The 23,956-nt window shown below is 39.1% G+C and overlaps 1 protein-coding gene and 1 pseudogene across 3 annotated transcripts in view; one reads left to right on the forward strand and one right to left on the reverse strand.

The window, feature by feature from the left end:
* Positions 1 to 23,844, reverse strand: part of STIM2 (stromal interaction molecule 2) — a 162,388-nt gene extending 138,544 nt beyond the window's left edge. For 2 of the 3 annotated variants that reach the window (XM_008017697.3, XM_008017696.3), the window contains exon 1: positions 23,263 to 23,844. In XM_008017697.3, the coding sequence (XP_008015888.1) occupies positions 23,263 to 23,671 (409 nt within the window). In that variant the 5' untranslated portion in view covers positions 23,672 to 23,844. Of the gene's footprint in view, positions 1 to 22,598; positions 23,225 to 23,262 lie in introns of those variants that run through there. The other variant, XM_073012478.1, reaches the window with a different exon arrangement.
* Positions 1,745 to 15,709, forward strand: LOC140710558 (protein PIMREG pseudogene; annotated as a pseudogene).
* Positions 23,845 to 23,956: the final 112 nt, after the last annotated feature.

A 23,956-nucleotide genomic window follows, 5' to 3' on the forward strand; every position in this document is an offset into this window, starting at 1 on the left:
CCAGGAACACACAGTCTCCCACATCGAAGGGGCTCAGGGCTATTTGCAGGAACTGGTTCGTTATAAAGATGATTGGCTGTAACTCTCAAGCCCAACTTGCATTTGGGTGAATTCTGGAGTTAGCATAAGGAACTCAGGTATCTAATCCCATTATTTCAGTCCCATTTGAGATAACTTCCCTGGTTTGCTGAGAGGCTCATCCATTTGTGACATATTAATCCAGGTAACAACCTGATAATACTATTACTCACAGTAACTTTTCAAAGAGGAAGATAAATGCCAAGGATCAATTTAATGGCTATATAATATGAAAATAAGCTATTACCATCATACCAAAATACATAACCTTACAGATTTACATGGCTCACTCAGCACAGCCATGTACATAGTGCTTTGTTTCTGTCAATTAAAAAAGGAACATTTGATACAGTATTAAGTCTCCTTCAAAGAGATTAACAAACATAGCAGTAAATTTTCATTTGTAAATTAACCTTCAAAGAGTCTTTTCATACTGTAGTTTAATTATACAATTCTATTTTTGCTGCAGCTGTGTTACAAAGAATGGATCTGTTAAACTGCTTTACCCACCATAATGTAACTTATTATACACTTTCAGCACCTCAGGCAATGTCCTAGCATACACTAGTATATCTCATTCCTGTGTTTCTATAATACAGTAATTCCAAGACATTGTGCCAATCCCTCTATTTCCCAAGGGAAAAAAATACCTAATTCACTGAACACCAAATTATATACAATATAAGACAGGTATATACGTACATGTTTTCAATTTAATCCTTACCATGACCTTTAAAGACAGTGATTATCTCTTTATTTTTAACCCAAGGAGAAATTGAAGCAAAGGATTCTGAGTTAGCAAATAATATACAATTTATATGCAAGTTTATTTATAAAGCCTAGTTCATTCCTTTATTTCACACAGTTTTCCTCCCAACCCTCCCTCTTTCTCATGCTTCAGGGCAGGTTTCTCTGATCATCAGTCCCCATGGTAGAAAAGACACACAAGGCCGGGTGCGGTGGCTCACACCTGTAATCCCAGCACTTTGGGAGGCCAAAGTGGGTGGATCACCTGAGGTCAGGAGTTTGAGACCAGTCTGGCCAACATGGTGAAACCCTGCCTCTAATAAAAATACAAAAAAAATTAGCCGGATGTGGTGGTGCGTGCCTGTAGTCCCAGCTACGTGGGAGGCTGAGGCATGAGAATCACTTGAACCTAGGCAGTGGAGGTTGCAGTGAGCCAAAATGGCGCTACTGTACTCCAGCCTGGGCAACACAGTGAGACTGCATCTTAATTTAAAAAAAGACACACAGACAGCACCTGGATTTACATATAATAGTTCAAGCCATAACAAGAGACTAATGGGCCAGGCATAGTGGCTCATGTAATACCAGCACTTTGGAAGGCCGAGGCAGAGGACTGCTTGAGCCTGGGAGTTCGAGACCAACCAGGGCAATATAGGGGGATCCCATTCCTACAAAAAAATACAAAAATTAGCTGGGGATGGTGGCACATGCCTGAATTCACCCCCAGCCACTAAGGAGACTGAGGCAGGAGGATCACTTGAGCCTGGAAGGAGGAGGTGGCAGTGAGCTACAATGGCACCACTGCACTCCAGCCTGGGTGACAGAGCCGGACCCTGTCTCCAAAAAAAAAAAAAAAAAAAAAAAAAAAAACAGAAAGAAAAACAAAAAGAAAGAAATTTAAGAAACTAGGTTTCTAGATAAAACCAGAATTACAAGGGGGCACTGCTTCTTGGCCTTTTGGCTAAGATCAAAAGTAGAATTACAATTGGGGGGAAAAAATTAGCAACAACTGAAACTTTACAAAACTGGAAAAAATGAAACCGCAATTAACTTATTATTAATAGAAAGCTCAACCCTTTACATGATATCACATTTTTACAAGAATCACCATAAGAGAATGTCAGAAAAGAATCAGTCTTCATCTTCTCATTAGTTTTACACATCTTTTGCCAGAGCAATCTCAACCCCCAATTACAAGGGACAGTGTATTTAACAACACAGAAAAGGGAAATCAATCGTACTCTAAATAACCAAAGAAATAAAAACATGACATTTCACTGAAAATATCAAAGATTATTTTTCAATAAAAACGCTATTGGGCACTCAAAAACACAATCCTTCCAGAAAGCAATCTGTCAGTAAATATACACAAATATGTATTTTTAAAACCTTAAAATATTCATATCTTTTAATTTAATATCATGCTTCTAGGAAGGTGCCCTTAAAATCCAAAGTGCAGAAAAGATTCACGCAAATAAATGTTTATAACAATTTTTTTTTTTTTTTTTTTGAGATGGAGTCTCACTCTGTCGCCCAGGCTGGAGTACAGTGGCCGGATCTCAGCTCACTGCAAGCTCCGCCTCCCGGGTTCACGCCATTCTCCTGCCTCAGCCTCCCGAGTAGCTGGGACTACAGGCACCCGCCACCTCGCCCGGCTAGTTTTTTGTATTTTTTTAGTAGAGACGGGGTTTCACCATGTTAGCCAGGATGGTCTTGATCTCCTGAGCTCGTGATCCGCCCGTCTCGGCCTCCCAAAGTGCTGGGATTACAGGTTCGAGCCACCGTGCCCGGCCTATAACAATATTTTTTAAAGAAAACTCAAAACACTCTATCCAACAATGGGAATCTATCCAACGAGTAAGTAATTTTTATCTTCCATTCCATTTAATAGTTAAGAAAAAGCTCGGGATACGTTGGATTTTTAAAAGATGCAAAATTCTATCTAAAAGGATTGCAACTTGTCTTAGTCCATTCAGGTTGCTATAACAAAATACCTTATACTGGGTAATTTAGAAAGAACAGCAATTTTTTTGCTTATAGTTCTAAAGGCTGGGAAGTCCAAGATAAAGGTACCAGCAGATTCAGTGTCTGGTGAGGGCTCTCCTGCTTTACAGGTGGCACCTTGTTGCTATATCCTTACATGGCAGAAGGGAAGGTCAAAAGTGGCTTTTTTTTTTTTTTTTTTTTTTTGAGATGGAGTCTCGCTCTGTCACCCAGGCTAGAGTGCAGCAGTGCAATCTCGGCTTACTGCAACCTCTGCCTCCAGAGTTCAAGCCATTCTTCTGCCTCAGCCTCCCAAGTAGCTGGGACTACAGGCATGCACCACCACACCTGGCTAATTTTTGTATTTTTTGTAAAGACGGGGTGTCACCATATTGGCCAGGCTGGTCTTAAACTCCTGACCTCAGGTGATCTGCATGCCTTGGCCTCCCAAAGAGCTGGGATTACAGGCATGAGCCACCACGCCCGGCCCCCTCTGGCCTCTTTTAGAAGGGCACTAATCCCATTCATAAGGGTTTTGTCCTTATGACCTAATCACTTCCCAAACGCTCGACCTCTTAGTACCACCATCACCTTGAGGGTTAGGTTTCAACATATAAATGTTGGGGAAACACACATATTCAGAACATAGCACAACCACATAAAATAATACCACGTATACATATAAAATAGAACAATACCAAAATGGTTCTTTCTGAAGAGTATAATTTGTTTTATTCTTGTCTACACTTCTATTTTCCAAGTTCAAAATAAGAAAACCTACGTATGTAAGAATGAAATTTGAGATAACATAGTACCCATTTCAAGAATCCCAAGGTCTTCGAAAAAAATCATTTCTAAAACATTTAAGTTACCATATCTGGTTTAAAATGCATTAAATATTTCCTCTAGCTTAATTCTAATTTGGCTGTCTATTCTTAGGGGAAAAAAATTTATACATATATATATATGCACAAAAGGTATGAACCAAGGCATTCATCCAAAAAGTTTTATGGAGTACCTACGAGACACTGTGTACTATCTAGATTCTACATGTAGTAGTATACTACAAGGGTCCAATCCTTTTACAGCTTATATTTCTGTGGATAAGTACAGGTAACAAGTTAATAAGCATATTAAAATGTAATTTCTGGTTATAAGTATTATAAAGGAAATTAACAAAATACTGTTTATGTTTATCAGAGAGAGTACAGACTGAGCCTGCTCCTATAGGAAGTCACCAAAAAAAGTCCTGAGAAAAATACAAAACCGAAAATATATTACATCCAAACATGCAAAAAGCTGAGAAAGAACAATCAAGACATGGGAAACCTCAAGGGCCAGGGCCCAGAAACAAAGAAAGAGTTTCACATACTCCAGCAGCAGAAAGGAAGCTGGGTAGATGGAAACGGTAAAAACAGATGAAGCTACAAAGGTAGACAGGGGCCAGATCATGCAGTGATTTGCAGGTCAGTGTGAAAGGTTTCTATTCTACCATAATTACGTGAGAAGTCATTAAAAAGGGGGAGAAAATTACCTTATGTGTACAGTCTTCTGAGATTAGGCTGCAGAAGGTAAAGAACGATAACAAGAAGTTAGGAAGGTACTGCAGGAATCCCAGTAAGAGGGAACAGTAGCCTAGACCAGAGTGATGGCAATGAAAATAGAAAAAAGCAGAGAAACTCGAGACATAATGTAGTGCCTAGAACCCATAGTATTTGCTGGCAGGAGGTCAGAATGTAGGCAACGAGGGCCCAGAACAATCAAGTATACCTCTTAGGACTCTGGCTGAATCATTACTTACAAAGCTAAAACTTAAAGTGTGTTTCTAACAATAAGTAATAGTTATGTATACTATGAAGCATCCGTGAGATGAAACATTACTAATGTTCGTGGAAGGCTTGCTTCTCTTTACTATCTATGAGGTAATGACATGATACTTATATAGTCCTTCAGTTTCCTCAAATAATTTCTACAAATAATACCTATTGCTCTCATAGAGTTGTTGGGAGAATTAAATGTGAACCTATGAAAAACACTTGACACAGTGACTGTACTCGATAAATTAAAGCTATCAGAAGTCATAGTCATAACATCTCACCACCTAGAATTAAAAAAAAGGGGGTATTCAATAAATGTTTTGTAGATGAATAGAAAAGCAGATAAAAGAAATGGTATAATATCCCAGGTCATCTGACTCAATCCCATAATCCTTCTACAAACTATGCACTCTTCACCACAGGCAGGTAAAAAAAGATTAACAGTTTCACAACCGTTAGACTGTGAAATCAACTAAGTGAAACCATGAAATCCTCATTAGAGATTTTTGGTACAAATTATACAAAAATGCAAGATCTACACTGTCATGTCGATTACACAGTGAAGTAAATACACAGTCAAGTAGATTAACTAGAATAATAGGTAAGTTTCTGAGTCACAAAAGTAATTGAAAAGTTTACTGGCCTACTTACAGGCTGATGAGTCAAGCTGAATGCAATACAAAAAGAGCACATGACGGGAGACAAAGCAGCAAGAAAACACTAAAATACAGTCAAAAGTCAGATGGGTGATATGGTTTGGCTCTGTGTCCCCACCCAAATCTGATCTCCAATTGCAATCTCCATGTGCGGAGGGAGATCCTGATGGGAGGTGACTGGCCCACAGGGGCAGTTTCCCCCATGGTGTTCTCATGATAGTTCTCATGCGAGCCGATGGTTTTAAGTGTGGCACTTCCTTGCGCGCTCTCTCTCTCTCTCCTGCCGCCATGTAAGATGTGCCTTGCTTCCCCTTCACCTTCTGCCATGATTGTAAGTTTCCTGAGGCCTCCCAAGCCAGGTGGAAGTGCAAGTCAATTAAATCCCTTTTGTTTATAAATTACCCAGTCTCAGGGACTATCTTTATAGCAGTGTGAAAATGAACTAATACAGATGGGGAATACAAGTGAGTGACTAAATAAGAGAACAGAACCTGAAACCTGGAAGGAAAGGAAAAAGAGATATACCAAAAATCAGGATTAGTCAGAGTCTGAGAGACAATTACAGACTAGGAGAAGCAGGTAATTACCTCTCCCACCCACAACGCCCAGGCAAAGATCCACTGTTCCTAGGGGAGAGACAGAAGTAAAAGCCTACTACACTTCAAGGACACAGAGACCCTCCTGACCCATGATCCCATACCAAAACTAAGCAGGAGTACACTACTGCTAGAGGAAGGACAGAAAACTCTCCGTCCCAAGTACTACCTCACTCATGAGACACAATTTGGCTGCCATGGGAGGGGAAAGATTAGGGGGAGAGGAGAAGACCGAAAAGGTTCTACTCTCAAGACTCAGGCTCACAAGCCCTACCTAAGACTGAAAGTAGACCAGGAAAACCAAGAACTTCTCCACCCCCATTACAAACCTGCCCCATAAAAAAAAGAATCCACTATAGAACAGGATGTTGCTGACAGCTGCCAACAGAGCAGTGTCTTAGTCCCTTTGTGCAGCCATAACAGAATATCTGAGACAGTGTAATTTACAAAGAACAGCAATCCATTTATATCTCCTCACTGTTCTGGAGGCTGGGAAGTCCAAGATGAAGACACCAGCATCTAGCTACAGCCTTCTTGCTGAGTCACTACATGGCAGAAGGGCAAAGACAGAGAGACAAAAAGGAGCCACACTTGCCCTATATTTTATAACATTAATCCCATCTATGAGGGCAGAGTTCTCATGGTCAAAGCACCTCTTAAAGGTCCCATTTCTCAGTACTGTTACAAGGGCAATTAAATTTCAATAGGAGTTTTGGAGAGGACAAATGTTCAAACCACAGCAAGCAGGAACACCACTCAGTCCATCCAAAGCACAAAATAACAGCAACCCACCGCCAGAGAAATTCAGGTCTGTGGTGCACTAAAGGTGATGATAGTAACAACAGAGCCATATCCAGCCCAAGTAATGATAAAACTAACTCAACCTACCATACTAACAGTGTGACAGAGGAGGTGTACCCATTTCTAGACACAGGTTCTTCTATCATTCAAAAATTATGAGACACATTTAAAGAAGGAAAAAAAAAAAAAAAACCCCATCGTTAAGAGATAAAGCAAACAACGGAACCAAACAGAGATTACCTAGATGTTGGAACTAATCAGAGATGCTAAAATAACTATGATTCAAAAATATGTTAAAAGAGGTAAAGGAAAAGATTAACATGTTAAAGGATCTGGACAACATAAGAACAGATACAAAATTTTAGTAGGGATAATGAAAACTATAAGAGAGTCAAATAGGAATGCTAAAATTAAAAATAGGAATTTATCAAAGATGGAGAATCCCTTTGACAGGATTATTCATGAACTTAGGTCAACAGGAGTCATCCAAACTGAAACAAAAAAAAAAGGCGAGAGGTGTTTTTTTAAATAAAGAAACTGTAAGGAAACACCATTAACAAATAGTCTAACATATACTTAATTGTTGTCCCAAGGGAGACTAGAGAAAGCAAAGGAAAAAAGAATTATCTGAAAAGATAATGGCCAAGATTTTCAAAAATTAACAAAAGACAACCAAGATCCAAAGAGGTCAGAAAGCCCTCTTAAAATTGGTTAAGTTATAGTTACCTTAAATCAGGCAAGTCAAAGCAAAAGGTTAATACAAAACAATATAGCTTGAAATAACTAACTATTGGAAAGTACATATGTAACAGATATTGTAAAAATATTTCTATCACCGATAAAAAGATGGCATTCTATTTACCATCTCCACACGAAAAAAAAAACTCAAATGGTCTAAAACAGAAAAAAAAGACAGTAAGAGACAGAAAAAACCTGAACTGTAAAGTATAATCCAATAATTAAACACATACTATAGTTTTCTGCCAAAAGCCATTAAACCAATGAAGACACTGACTATAGTACTTTGGCCAAAAAACTGTCAATTTTCAGCAAGTACATTAAATAAAGGAATTTGGTTATGAGTTACAAAAACGATTATTATATATAAATTTAGTAAGTCCTCTAGATGATAATTCCAATTTATGAAAATTCTAATGACCCACAAATTTATCTATGGTTTCTCATTTCCACTATTGTGAGAATTTTTACGTTAGAGTAACTGGAAAAGAAGGGATCTAGAGATTGATAAGAGTAACACAAGGCAGAGCTAGTGTTAATACTTCTAAAATGCAACCCTGAGTTAAAGGAAACCTAGGTAAAGTTCACTTGGCCTTCAAAGTGTATCCCTGTGACTCAAAAGTGGGAAAGTGCTACAATCCAAAGACCTACCTAAGTGGTGGGAACAGAGCCAGGAGAGACTGTCCAACATCCTCATGTCTTAACATAAAGCCTCTAGAGGAAGAATTCTAATTTTACCAATACCCTGTTACTGAAGTGGTTTCATCCACAGTAGCGGAGAAATTAAAAGACTTCTTAAATAAGTTTACCCCAAACCTTTTCCATTTGATTCATCCAAATCAATCAACATTTCTGAGACCGTGTGGATCCTAAGACATGTGAATCAACAATTCCAAGTAACAAAAACAAGACATCTAGCTTTTCAATGGATTGGACACCGAGCCGCTAATATGCTCCTTTGTGTACATACTATCTACTACAAGCGAACATGGGTTTTCAAACATCTCATAAGCTACAGAAGGAAATACTGAACTCTTCCTAATAATAAAAGGATGATAAATGGAAACTAACTTTTCTGAATTACTAATTCAGAACATGCAAATGATTACCATGGTACTTTCTTTTAGCAAATATAAATATTAATAAGGGCTTTTGTGGGGCTACAGACTGTCTGAAGCCTATTTTTCCCAAAGGTCTGTTTTTCAATTTGAAATTTTCCTAGTATAAGATTTTTCAAGAACATCCCCATAATAAATAGAAAGGAATTGTCTATAAACATATCATGTCTTGCTTGGGAATTTGTATTTAAAAACAGCTCCCATTTATCTAGAAATCTTGAAGACTGACTAAATACAAAGACTTATCTTTTCATTCCTACAGAGTCTGTTCTCATGTTGTTACATTATAAATTTGAGGCCTGAGACTCATACCAGCTTCTTACTCCTTTACTAATCTAGAACACGAAGAAAAAAATAATCCTAATTATTAACGTATTTAGGGCTTACGATGAATCTAACATGACTACCAGCCACCTGCCTGAAAACGAACTTAAAGACTTCAAAATGTAAAACTAAATCTTTAGTACACTATACAAGTTACCAGATAATGTTATAAACACGTTTAAGCAACTCATCATAGATTATTCATATATAAGTTTAGTTACATTCAGAGGACCAGCATATGTGCATATTTCTATAAGATTTTTAAACAAATCTCATAAAAAATACTATACAGCATATGGCAAAAATAACACAAAACTAGGAGTTAATAGATCTGACTTCTAATTCTAGGTCTATTACACTAAGTTAAACTTGATTGTATGTTAAGAATATGGATATGCTTTGTATAAAACTCAAAGAGATTTATCATTGTGATTTGTATAACTGATATTATGAGTTAAAAGATTAATAAATAAAACCAATGTGCCATTCAGTTTCAATTAGAGGAATCTGCAAACTAGTGAGTACTGGAATGCGTAGCAATCATAGTATGAAGAAGCTGCCAATTTTATTCTAAGACCACATACTGCACATAGCAAAACTACAATTGCCCAACAAACGACCACAGCATTAAAAGTAAAACTATGACAGCAGCAACTTCATTAGTTTAGTTTTCTCCTACTTCTCCGGCATCTAAAAAGTGTCTGCTGTCTAGCACATAGTAGACATTCAAACATTTATTGAATAAATATCCTCCACAACTAAGTGGCACAATATAACCTCACAGTCTATGCCTAATACTTATCGATTTTACTACTTCCAATTTCATATTAACCAGTACTTTTTAATGTTCTTAAAATCTGTGAGACTACAAATAAAATTGTAACATTTTAAATAATCTATTCTTTTATTTCCCTAAACTCGAAAAGATATGAAATTATCCGTTAAAAGAGAAGAGTTCATAACTTAAGCCAAATGAGTAATATATTAATAACTGCTCAGTTTATGTAAATGAAGAACTGAAAGCTGATCCTATAACATTTGTCCACTAGAAGTTACTAGTCACCAATAAAGATGTGCCACAGTTCTTCCTAAAAGTACTTAACAGTACTTAGTGTCAGGTGGACGTTGGGGGTGCCGGGGCCTAATGGTTAGACAAGACTCTTGGGCAGGCAGATGGCTTCTCGGTGGCAGGCTGTAGGGGCCTCTGTGCGCTGGAGATCTCTCCAGGACCAGGAGCAGCTTGAGGACAGCAAGGAGCTGCAGCCTGTGGCCAGCCATCCAAGACCTCTGCCACAGCCCTGGGTTCCCTGTGCAGACAGTTCCAAAGGAGGCTGCCCCTGACAGCCGTCAACCTCAACCTCTGGGGAGACCCCTCCTGGAAACACCTGGAAACCCCAGAGCCAGGGCAGCAGAGCCTCCAGGCTGCAGCTCGCTCAGCTAAGAGTGCCTTGGATGCCAAGTACCAGAGAATCCAAGAGTCCTGACACCAAATGGCTAGTGGAGACTCAGGTGAAGGCCAGGAGGAGGAAGAGAGGGGCACAGAAGAGCAGTGGATCCCCGACTCACAGCCTGAGCCAGAAGAGCACCCAGCTGTCTGGAGGCGCCCCTGCCCACTCAGCCGCAGACCTCTGGGAGAAGGAGCATCACTGCCTCTCTGCCCAGATGGGTTCACGTACCCACCCACTACGGCGGTTGAGGCAGGAGTCTGCCTTCCAGAGCCCTTACTCCTTGACAAAGCCCCTCTGCTCTCCCAGCGAGTCTGACAGTGACCTAAAGCCTGTGGAGGCAGAACAGCATCTCCAGAAGCTGTCCCAAGAGCTGGACGAAGCCATCATGGCAGAAGAGAGCAGTGACATGAGCGTCTCTCTCACTGATGACAGAGGAAGTGCCCTGCAGGAAACAAGCCCTGTCTGATCACCAAAACTTCATACCCAAGGATGTCTGTGCTTCCCCATGAGCTTCCTGGACAAAGGAGTCATTAGTAACCCTGGGCCACTGCTAACAAGGACCTAACAAGGGGCCCAGAGTCCCCCTGCTCTGGCCACATCCAGCCAAAATGATTTAGTTCAGAACTAACATGGCAGCAACGAGAATGGAAAAGAACATTTTTTTTTTCCAGACAGAGTCTCACTCTGTCACCCAGGCTGAAGTGGAGTGCAATGGCATGATCTCAGCTCACTGTAACCTCCACCTCCAGGGTTCAAGCAAGTTTCCTGCCTCAGCCTCCTGAGTAGCTAGGATTACAGGCACCCAGCATCATGCCTGGCTAACTGTTGTATTTTTGTAGAAATGGGGTTTCACCATGTTGGCCAGGCTGGGCTGAACTCCTGACTTCAGGTGATCTGCCTGCCTCGGCCTACCAAAGTGTTGGGATTACAGGTGTGAGCCACCACACCCGGCCTGTTACCCTCTGAATTAAACCCAAACATAAGGTAATAACGTCTATGCGGCTCTGTACCATCCAGTCCTTCCCTTTTCTATAGCCAGATCTCATCCGACATTCCCCCTCCCTCAAGATGCTGGGTCAAAACGATACTCTTTCACTTCTTCAAATAATGCCAATTCTGTCTTGCCTCAAAGTCTCTGTCCGTGTGGAATGCTATTCCCCAGTTGTTCAGACTTGGCTCTTTATTGTCCTTCAAGATCCCACCTTAAATGTGACCTTCTTAGAAGCCTTCTCTAGCCTACCTAAATTAAAAACTGCCCCTACATTATTTTCTATTTTATGTCTCTTTTGTTCCTTAATAGCATTTCTCACAACTCAAAATAGCATTTGTATTTTCTATCTTCCCAACTGAAATGCAAGCTCCATGGGAACAAAAACCTCAATCTCATTCATCTTTGTATCCCCAATACTTATCACATGCCTGTAATATACTTGGCATTCAAATATTTACTAAGTAATTTCACATTTTTAAAAAATCACTCTATGAGCCTATTATTAAATATATCAATATGCATACATATCTATAAAAGATTGTAAAAAACAAAATTTTGATGTTATCTTTGTTTTTTGTTTTTGATTTCTGAGACGGAGTCTCACTCTGTCACCCAGGCTGGAGTGCAGTGGTGTGATCTCGGCTCACTGCAAACTCCACCTTCGGGTTCACAACATTCTCCTGCCTCAGCCTCCCAAGTAGCTGGGACTACAGGCACCTGCCATCATGCCTGGCTAATTTTTTGTATTTTTAGTAGAGATGGGGTTTCACCATGTTAGCCAGGATGGTCTCGATCTCCTGACCTCGTGATCTGCTCGACTCGGCCTCCCAAAGTGCTGGGATTACAGGCGTGAGCCACCGCGCCCGGCCCATCTTTGTTATTTTTAGCTATTGAAGTAGATGTATTTTCTATATTTACTTTTCAGTATGTTCTAAATTTTTTATAATAAACCTTTAAACTCATAAATTAAAGATTTTAAAGTCTAACATTTCAACTGCAAAATGCTTTAAATCTTTAAATGATATAAAATAATAAAGGTACAAAATGACTCAGGCTTATGATACAATTAATTTTTTTTTTTTAATATCATGGTGCTTCTCAATGTCACTGTCTATAGTTAGCTTCATATTTCTACAGAGTTTTAACTAATCTCGGACCATTCGTGGTCCAGTTATTTAGATCAACTAACTGCTTCAAACTATGTCTTCGTACTTTTTAAAATGCAACATAAAATATCTTAATAACACTCAATAAATCAAAGCATATTTCTACAACTATCCTACCTCTGTATCTACAGATAAAAAGAATAATGTAAGCCAATAATACCTGAATACTTACCCTTGCCAGGCTCTATTCTAAGCATACATAGAGTTATTCATTTATTCTTTGCAGCCCATTTTAGAGATAAGGAAATTTAGGCGCTAACAGACTAAATCATCTACCCAAAATTACAAAACCACTGTCAGACTGGGATTCAAACTAAGAAAATCCTGCTCTAGTCTAGAGGCTATGCCCTTCATCACACTATACAAAAGTGGAAACAGGCCAGGCATGGTGGCTCATACTCATAATCTAAGCACTTTGCAGGGCGAGGTGGGAGGATTGCCTAAGCCCAGGAATTTGAGATCAGCCCTGGGCAACATACCCAGACTCTGTCTCTACCCAAAAAAAAAAAAAAGGTGAAAACACACTTATGGGCCAGATAAAAGTTCAAGATATAAGATGCTATGCTTCTTAAAAATTACATTCCATCATCCTTGTATTTATGAAAACAAAGCACAAACAGCAATTACGCATTTATCGAAAAGCCAAGTCAAACTGAACAAACTGAGTCAAAGTTTAATTTTAAAAAGGACAAATTACTGGGCCTCAGATATATTTTACAGGAGTTGTATTCCAAGATTTCGGAATATTTAATAGCAAAATTTTGTTATTTACCAAAAATAAATGGAGGAGGAACTCCTAAGGCCATTGGACAATAAAGATCTAGAATGTAAATTAATCACAACGTTTGTATCTGCTCCTTCTCCAGCCTCATTTCCTGATTCAACTCCATATATACCTTACGCTTAACATGAAGATCCTAGGCACTGGGGGATTTTTAAAGTACAAACTATTTGAGAGCAATCCTAAATTTCTGTTAGATGTACTAACTCATGGAGATAACCTCACAGGGATTCTCTAAGGATTAAATTGGATAAAACACACAAAATGCCTGGCAAAAATTTAAATCCCACATGCAAATATGGATGATGCTGCACTGCAAAAGGGCCCAGCATTGACTCTGTCATCCTGGGTATTTGGTAATTCACAATCATATTTAGCATTCTCAAATGTCAATGCCTATAATAATCGTCACTCCCCACCCAGCTTCCTCGCTTCACACCTCTGGTTTTCCACCATGCCTTTCTCCATCTGACAAACTCATACATTCTCGGCAGACACTTCTACTCTGGATATTTAAGAAAAAAAAAAAAAGGATTCACTAACAACCTGCATCTCCACATCAAAATTAGTAACTCCATCTTTGTAATTCAGTAAAATACAGCACATGGCCTTAGGCCCTTTTACCCTTATCACAACGTATCATTACCCTTTAAGTGGATATGCCTTCTAGCAGACTACAAGGTAGGGTGAATATCTTACTGATCTTGAAATTCCAAACACCCAGCTGGTATCTGGCACATAGGACTCACTGAAATTTTGTGTCTGCTTGCTTGTTTTTTAATAAAGTATACTAAAGAGTGAAAAAGGAATGATACCTGAAAACATGTACATCTATTATATATCAGTTACAATTTTTTAAACTATATTTATAATTATACTTTGTTCCAAAGAAGGGGGAAGGGGGACTTATTTTTTAATACTTCCAATAAATATTCTTATATTTTGTTATAACTTCAGTGAGGCATAATGACAAAAAGTAGATATATTTAAGATATACAATTTGATCTGATATATGCATACAGTATGAAATATTCACCACAATGAAGCTAATTCACATAATCCATCACATCACATTCTTACCTTTTTTTTTTTTTTTTTTTGGTATGTTAAGAACTCTTAAGGTCTACCCTCTTCACAAATTTCAAGTACAGTATACGATACTGTTAACTACAGTCATATTGTTGTACATTAGATCTCCAAACTTATTTATGTTGCATAACTGAATCTTTGTACTTGAAGTTTCAACATCTCTCCATTTACTCCTTTCCCTAGCCCCTGGTAACCACCATTCTACTCTGTTTCTGTAAGTTTGATATTTTCAGATTCCATGCAGTATTTGTCTTTCTACGGTCTGCATTATTTCACTAAGCATAATGTCCTCCACATTCATCCACGTTGCCGCAAATGGCAGGATTTTCTTCTTTCTTAATGCTGAATAATATTTCATGGTGCATGTGCATATGTATCACATTTTCTTTATGCATTCATTGATGAACACTTAGGTTGTTTCCATATCTTGGCTATTGTGAAAAATGCTGAAAAGAACATAGCAGTGCAGATATCTCTAACAGGTATTTTCAGTAAATGTAGCAAGGATACTAGATAAGCTACCACAGTAGTGGTCTTTTAAGAAACAAAATATTTATACACATTTTCCTATTTTTAGATTATGCAATCCACTCTCAGGCAATTTTCAGGTTTACATTAAAAAAAAAATTTTTTTTTAATTAGCCATCTGTGGTGCCTCACAGCCTGGGAGGCTGAGGCGGGAAGACTGATTGAGTCTAGGAGTTTGAGGCTGCAGTGAGCTATGATCCTGTCACTGCACTCCAGCCTGGGCAACAGAGTGAGACTACATCTCTAAAAATAAATAAATAATAAATGTTTTTAAATGGTCAATTTCAGCATCTTTATATTTCCAGTTACTCATACCATAGCTGGCACAAAACAATCATTAAATATTGTTTAAAACTCTATGCACACACAGACATAGTCACCAACAACTGACTTTCCCACTTTAACCTTCTATAGTTCTGTTTAGGACCCATATAACAGACCTAGAACCAAACAAACTTTTTTTTTCCTTTTTTTTTCCTTTTTTTTTTGAGAGAGGGTCTCACTCCGCTGCCCAGGCCGGAGTGCGGTGGCCTGATCAAGGCTTGTTGCAGACTCATCTTCCCCCAGGCTCAGGTACCTGATTCTCCCATTTCAGCCTCCTGAGTAGCCAGGAATACAGGGGCACATCACCATGCCCAGCTAATTTTTTTGTATTTTTTGAGGAGATGGGGTTTCATCATGTTCCCCAGACTGGTGTCGAACTCCTGGGCTCAAGTGATCTGCCCATCTTGGCCTTGAAAAGTGCTGGGATTACAGGCATAAGCCACAGTGTACGACCCCAAACACGGAATAAACATCAGAGAGTATGCAAATTCAATTCAAAAACAGCCAGGGGTACCTACAATTGCAGTTTAGCTTTTCTTTCTTAATGTGGTACCCAGAAGAAAGAAACAGCGAGGATTAACAGAGTCTGAATATGTGTGGCAAAGCAGAAATAAGAGCTAAACATAACAATGGTTCAAGGCATTGGGGAAACAGAGCAAAAATTACATATATGTCATTAATGAAAAGGTTAGAGATTTATTGCTGGACAATAGGAATAAAGAAGGGGGATTAAATTATCTAGTTATCCAACATCAGATTTTTTAAAAAAGAAAAAAAAAGACAGTAATAGAAAACACAGGCCTGTGCAACTTGCAGTGTGCTGAGTACGAGACAAAAACTTCAAACAAGGGTTTAAAAAGACTTTTTACTTACTGAGAATATTTTAAGAAACTACAAATCACTTTAACTACCCTAGGGGGTTTTGATGAGGCTGTTTATGATAAGGCTGTTTAGTATTCTGTAATCACATAAATGAGATACTCACTTCAAGCATTTTTTTTAATTAAAATCCCAGCACTTACTTCAATAAAAGTTTTCGAGGTGTTTCAGTTCCATATAATGTCAAGTTTAGGAAGATCAAAGAGAGGCAGAGAAAGTGAAAATGACTAGAGGAAAAAAAGTTACACAGTGGCCAAGATCCATAAGCACACATAAAAACATTCATACACAAAAAGAAACACCCGGACAGATACAGGTACTTGGGCTCTGAGATGAATGTTAGTCCAAGTAAACTGCGCCTGCCAGGCTCTGTGGCTCCAATCAGCCTGTGTGTACTGGAGGGGAGTTACCACTATCTTATGAAAACACTGAATAGACATTATTAAACATTCTGCAAATGCTCCTAGCCTTAATCCTGAAATTGTTTCACTTTAAAGGATATGGCTGACAAGGCCCAGTAGAAAGGAAATTAGTCTCAGGACTGCAGCCATGATGCTTGTGCTGTATCACACCAAGGGCCAAAGGAAATAAAGCCAAAAATCAAATCAATCATTGGCTTGGGGTTCCCTACCCCCAATTTAGACGTTTCCTAGTAATGAAGTTCTCCGAGGAGGAAATGTTCAGCTAGACTAGGGGAACAGGAGGCTGAGAACAGAGACTTAAGAGGGAACCACCCTTAAAATCAGCAACAATGCAACTAGTCAAGGAAAACAGTTACAGAAGGTTGCACTAGAGAGTGTGGAGAAAGACTGAATATCCAACGTATACTAATATAAAGATCTAGATGGATAAAGAAAAGAATAAACCATTTAGATTTGGCAATAGAAATCATCATCTGTAGATTAAGCTTGAAATTCACACAGGAATGAAATTTAGAAGTTAATATTGAAATAAGTAATATGCCAGTAGTCTGAAATATTGTTATTCACAGCTGAGGGGTCTGGGGAGACTTTGACTCTCGACTTCTAACATTAGTTCAATCTGGAAACACTTATCCTTTTTACACATGGAATTCTAAAAGCTTTATATAAGCATTTTATGGCAAATATATTATCTTCGGATATCAAAAGTGTTTTGGTTTTATTTGTCAAACAACTGGCAAAGACATTTGCAACCGTTTTTCTGTCAACAACTTTGTAAATCATCACATACGCCCAATTACATTTTTTAAAAAAACTAATCTTTATATTAAGAAATGGGCACATTTGAAATAAAGAAGAATCTCTATCACAAACAGTGTGCTGCTTCTTGGATTTATCAAGGGCTTACACTGATTTAAATCATTCTATAAACTCTGTATGTTTAATGCTAAAGATAATTTTTATTTCTTACACTTCATATAAATAGCCAGATTCCTTTCTAAGCTAAGAATACAGTCGATTTTACAAATTTTCATCTAAACATTTTCATAGCCACTACATAATTAGAATTCTCAAGCCCTCTTCTTCTAAATAGTTTCCTAAATGGCATCCTTATCTCTGTTATCTCCTCATGGCCATCCACCCAGAATTGGCTGTCTCAAACACAAAGGACATGTCACCCCCCCATCTTCAAAAACCACAATGCCTCTCACCTCCTAATGACAGGATATAGATTTGTAACTTCAAGAGTTTATTAACAAAACACTCTGAAAGTTCAAAATGCCTTTACCACAAAAATTAAAACATATGTACATTTTCCCTAACGTGCATATTTAGAAACCTTTAGTTGTATAGCTCTCAAATAATAAAATGCATATGCCAAGAAAATGTGTATTTGTTCTGGGTGTCCCATTCTTCCCAGTATACAGACGAGTACCCCAGTTTTAGATGTGCTGACATTTTGATATATGCTGAATACACTAGGGAATTGTAAAGCTCTTGATAATTTGGCCCCAACCTTCTTTCTTCTTGCATTCCCCACTACTCTACATATACCTTATACTTAACTCTAAAGAAAAGTATTTACCCCCTATTCTTGGATATGCCTCCTCCAGGAAGCCTTTTCACTCATCTCCATAAGAAGTCCTATCTATACATCAAGGTCCAGCTCAAATCCTGCCCTCCTCCAGGTCCTCTAACAGCCTCTTCCTTTCTCCTACACTTTGCAGCCCCTTGCGGTCTAATCACAATCCATCGCATATTGTTTGTATAAGGATGCATACAACATACCTGCTAAGAATCCAAGCACTGGAATCAGAGAAACCCTAGACAGCCTCTAACTCTGCTACCTACTAGATGTGAGCTTGGGCAAGTTACTTAAGATCATCCAGTATGTTTCCTAATCTACTATATGAAGATAAAGATAGCAACAATAGAAACTGAGGACTACTTGTAGGGGAGGTAAGGAGGAGGGCTTAAGGGTTGAAAAACTATTAAGTACCATGCTCAGTACCTGGCTGATGGGATCACTGGTAACTAAAATCTCAATATCATTCAAAAAACCCAGGTAATGAACCTGCCACATGAATCTAAAATAAAAGTTGGAATCAAAAATGAATCCAAAAGAAAAGTTGGAAGGAAAAAAAACAGTAGCTATCTAACACGATTAGTCTCAGAATCAAAAACAGTGATGTATAATATAAAAAGCACTTAGCACAATACTAACACATAGGAATAGTTTAATCAAGGTGCCTATTATTACCTAGTCTGCGTTCAAAACAGTCAGACCTACATCTTACTCTTTTGTTTAATTCTTTCCCACTTCTCTTTCGTGTTATTCTGCTTGTGCTTAATAATTATTTAGTTAATAAAACCTCATCAATTCAGAAGTAAATTCCTAGGTAGATCTTAACAAGGTAAGGTCCAAACTCTAGTAAATGTCAAAAAATGGCTTACTATCCATACTATTAGCAGTTAGTTTTACTATTAGCTTAGCCGATATATACATTAGCTATCATATTACATAAATGCAGATCTCCGACAATCATTGTGAAAGTGTTCACACCGCAATTATCATCAATGATTAGGCCACTATCAAAAATCCTTGATATCATTACGCAAAAAGAGCCTAAATTAATCTGAAAATACTAGCATGTTTCCAGCCACAAAGCAAGCCTTTGGCAAGCTAAATCATCCTGTGTCCTCCTTTAGAATAAAAGGAAGCTAAATCTTGGATCCACTTTTCCAACTGGCCCTCTGAATTCTTCCTGTGCTATGAGATTCCCAACAGAGAACAGTTCTGCCATGGTATTCTTAAGAGTACCAAGGGATGCAGTGTTTCCAAACCAATTAGATTACTACCAATTCTTAAATGTTCAGAATTGACTAGATCAAATGGATATGAACAGATTCTTTAATCCTGTAGTTAGCAACAATAATACAACTACAGCAATGACTAAAGACTGGTGAAGAAAAGCACTGGTAATGATACTAAAGGGAAAGAGAAAGAGGATACAGCAAACGATGGCTTTAGAAGTTCAGAAAGAGCAACATCACAAGAGGAACAAAGGTTTCTCACGCCATCTGAATCTACTTTGAGTCTATGGTCACAATGGAAACACTAACGTGTAAGTTATTCATAAAATATTACTGAAAGCAACACATATATCCCACAGGCAAACCAACTACTAATTTAAAAAAATAAGGAATACAACTGATGTCATTAAAAGTTCCGTTTAACATTTTCCCAGTGACAATCATGCTAATTTGAGATATTTCCACCTAAATTAATGAAAGCTCCGCAACGCAGAGGTGTTTAACAGCACTGGGTAAAGTGGCCATTCTAAATGGTATTATATGTTGAACTAAGAATGTATTAAACTTTAGTTGAGATTTTAATACTTCTAAGAGACATGTTTTTATATATGTATATTTCTAATAACATGCCAAATCAGTGAAATGGTACTACAGTTAAGATAAAACCTTCATATAGGCACTAAAGAATGTTACTTTCATTCATTCTTTAAAAGGATAGAGGCAAATATGTTCAGTTAAAATTTGTTTTTAAAAATTCTGAAACAATTAATTCCATAAGAAATAATGTAATATTTCAATTATTCGGCATTTTGTTGTTGCTGTTTCGCTTTCATAAGCTATTTCTCAGGGACCCTATCTGGATGAGATCGGTCACTCCCCACCGGGATCAATTCATCAACTGTAAATCTGTTAGGCAAAGAATTTAAAAAAAAAAAAAAAAAAAGGTATTGTTTTGAGTTACTAAAGTACTGCTTTAGAACACAATCACCAAGCTCTCAGTCATCTATCCCTAACTTGCTTTAAATTTCAATCACTTTCAAAGTAAGTGCTCTAGATACATAAGTGCTATATATGTCATTTAAAACCCTTACCATACAATGTTATGAATATTGGTTCTGTCTCATCAAAAACATTTGTACACTGAATTCTGAAAAGGTAATATCTAAAAAGGAAAAGAAAATATAAACCTGTATTCATTATGACAACGTATCTGTTTATTTGGATGATTTGTATAGTTTTGAGCAATAATAGTTTATTTGAGCAAATAAACACAGGATAATTTAAAGGCAATTTATTCTTAGAGTACACTAAATCCCTAAAATAAAACACTTGAGAGGCAAACTGCAGTGAAAAAGAAAGTTTCATAGATTTTATTAGTAAAAGGCAAATTCTTATGGAGCCTCTAAAGGTAAGTATTAAAAATGCCAGTCTCGAGAGGAAAACAGAAAAGTGATTTTGGTTGTCATTTTGCAGAGCTATTAAGAATACTCACTGCTAAATCACAACTTTAATCAGAAGCCAAAGACACCAATTCTTCTCTCAGAAGACTTTCAAAAGTTTTCAATTTTCCAAATTCACGTGAAGTTTAGTTCTCTTATTACTGATGCTCTACTCCATCTCTATCCATTAACGCTGCCTAGAATATGACACCACACCACAGTATTTTGTAAATTCAGTCTATGGTTTTACTTCCTGAAGTGTACACTAATGCTAATAAATTAGGTTCTAGGCTTTGCATAACATTTACAAATAGAACCATAAAAGAAAGCACTATTCATACATTCTTAAGAATGGGAAACAACCCTATGGAGGCCATATAGTTCTAACAAATTTTCAATATTCTCTAACTTCATCACAGATTTTCAATTTACCTTTACCAAGATATATGAGTGCTATTGACTGTATTTACATAAACTTATTAAAATAACAATTTCATTTGTATATTGTGCAGTTTTATGATTTAAACTTTAAGTGGAAATGTTTAACTTGTTAAAAATCAATATTCTGATGAAAGGAAAGTAAAAGAACATTAGAAATAATTCCAGGGTATTCTTCTAGCAAACTTATTTTAAAGCCCTATGGCACAACTCTTTTGTGTGATACATTGGATTTTTTTTCCAGTAAGAATCACCTTTTTCCCCCAATGCCTTAAATAAGTACAGACAAATTTAAGTCTTAAAAAGGATTGTAAATAGCTTATTAAAATAAAATGTCATCTGAGCAATTTTCTTAATGTGATCTACACAGTATAAAATATTAGCAGTCAGTAAATACTAAGTTTTCTGAATTGCTTGCCTTTTTACCAATTACTTTTTGACGGAGCATTAGTCAATTATGTATTAACCAAATTTTTCTACTAGAGAAACCCAGAACCACTCTTATACCTTCTACAAACCTAAATATTTCTGCTCCTTCCTTTCCTGCATAAGGCATTAAATCTCCAAATTATAGTCTTATCAACTTTCTTAATAATCACTATTCTTCACTATTATGTTACTTGCCACATTTTTATTTGGAGAATAAATACTATTCAAGCATAAAGCATAAAGTTGTCTGGCCTATCTTCTCACTCAAACTATATTATGCTCCTAATGCTGATTATTTTATAAACACTTTATCCCAGTTACCCAATTGGTAGGTTTGATGTATCAAGTTCCATTTAATAGGGCTTGATAAGCTTCAGGGTAAAGTTAAACATGCTGATCATTATGTTCTATACTCTACATCCTCTAAAACCTTTAAAGTTTACCAACATCCTTCTTCTCTCTAGAATAGTAAATATCCTATCATAGAACCCAGAGAAACTGCTTGGCTTTAAAGAATACAGTTTCTGAGCACTTGTCAGAGAAGCTGTTCGTAACTTCCAGACGCCCGCTGGACTATCACTTTGGTTAAATTAATCATGGGTCATCTTCTGCCTCTTTAAACTTTTTAGTCTTACAATTATTGTAGGAAACCTACAGATCTACTTTAGAACTAAGTGAAATAATAATTTAAAAAATCATTATTTTAGCTCCATTACTTTTCGCAAAGAAATCATTTCAGGGTCCTTATATCATAACTTTTACTTAAACCACAACCCATCAGTTGTACATAACACCGGAAGGCTTTAAAAAGGATACAATTCTGCACTTAACCTTACAAAGCACGTTTCCAAGTTCTCAATTACGAGAACGTTCTACCAAAAAAAAAAAAAAAAAAAAAAAAAGGTGCTGGTGCAGTCTATCAGAACTGTGTTGCCAGCTGCAAGCCCCAAGTATGCTGCACTTTGCAAATTTTAGGTATAATTTCTGGTTACCTGCTGCGGTTTCTGCACCCTTTGTCACCCAGTGATGCTCCCACCAGCAAACACTTTCCATCACTTAAAACGGCCTCCTTCCACCCCGCAAAAAAAATGCACAGTAAACTTAGGCATTTCTGCATACAAACACGGAACCACTAATATCACTAGGTATTACGGCTCTCAAAGAATCGTCTTTAGCAGCCTCCCCTGGGACGTTGTGCTCAGCGGGGCTTTGAACCGGTGAGACTCGCTGCCAGCTGCCTTTGCAAAGGCAGCACCAGAGGTAGACTCAATACCGCAATGCTGCTGCTGACTTTTTTCCAGCAGCTTCAAAAAAAAAAAAAAAAAAAAATCAGCCCAGTCCCCTGCAGACCCTGCTGGCTCTTCTGCAGCACGAAAGAGAAACCACCGCATTGCTCAGCTTGGAAGATGTGAGAGCCCGACTGAAGGGAGGGGAACCAGTGCCGTCGAGAGGCTCGGCGAGGGTGGGGTGTTGGGGTGAAAAGGGAAGATGTCCGGAGTGCAGGGAACCGCGACGGAACAGCAGCCAGGGCTCCGCATCACGCCCGGCCGGGGTCGTGGAATAGCGGACGTCCGGCGGAGATGCTGGCCTCTGCACGGGATGGCGGGGTCCCACCGCGGCCGGCTGAGCCCCGCCCGCCGCCCCCCGGCCCCTCACCTGTCGTGAGCGCTGGGCTATCGCCGGCCGCCGCGGCGGGAGAAGAGGCGGCAGTTGTGGAAGAGCCTGTCGCCCGCCGCCCGCGGAGGTGCCGGGGTACAAGCTCGCATCCGTCCGCCGCTCCGGCTACCAGCAGCCCGAGCACCAGCAACGCAGCCCAGCGCCGCCGCCGCAGCCAGCCCCAGGCTGGGCCGGGAGTCGAGGCGGGATGAGGGCGCCGAGGAGGAGCCGGGTGAAAGCGCAGCTGCGCCCCGGCCGCTCGCCGCTCGCCCGCTCCCCGAAGCGCCGCCACCGCCGCCGGCAACTCCTCCGGCCGCCCCCGCCGCCTCAGTCGCGGACTCCCGCCGGGCACCAGCCTGGTCCCGTCGGCACCGGCGGCCTCCGGAGCTCTGATCCCGGCTGCGTTCATTGGTTCCGGTTATTTAAAAAAAAAAAAAAAGTGGGGGGTAGAAAGGTACGGCGTCTTCAGGCGGTGCACGACACCCGCGCTGCTGCTGCGGCGAGACCGGGATCCGCTGCTCTGGCGCCGCCAAACACCAGCCCCAGCGCCCGCGCCGCCGCCGCCGCCACCGCCGCCGCCGCCGCGGCGCATCCCCCCGCCCCCTCCGGCCGGCGCTGGTCGTAGTACCACGCTCCGCCGGGACGCCTCCCTCCCCTCGCACATTCGCTCGCATACCAATCCCCCGCCTCCCTC

The sequence above is a fragment of the Chlorocebus sabaeus genome, chromosome 27 (assembly GCF_047675955.1).
Source record: "Chlorocebus sabaeus isolate Y175 chromosome 27, mChlSab1.0.hap1, whole genome shotgun sequence".
Classification (NCBI taxonomy): domain Eukaryota; kingdom Metazoa; phylum Chordata; class Mammalia; order Primates; family Cercopithecidae; genus Chlorocebus; species Chlorocebus sabaeus.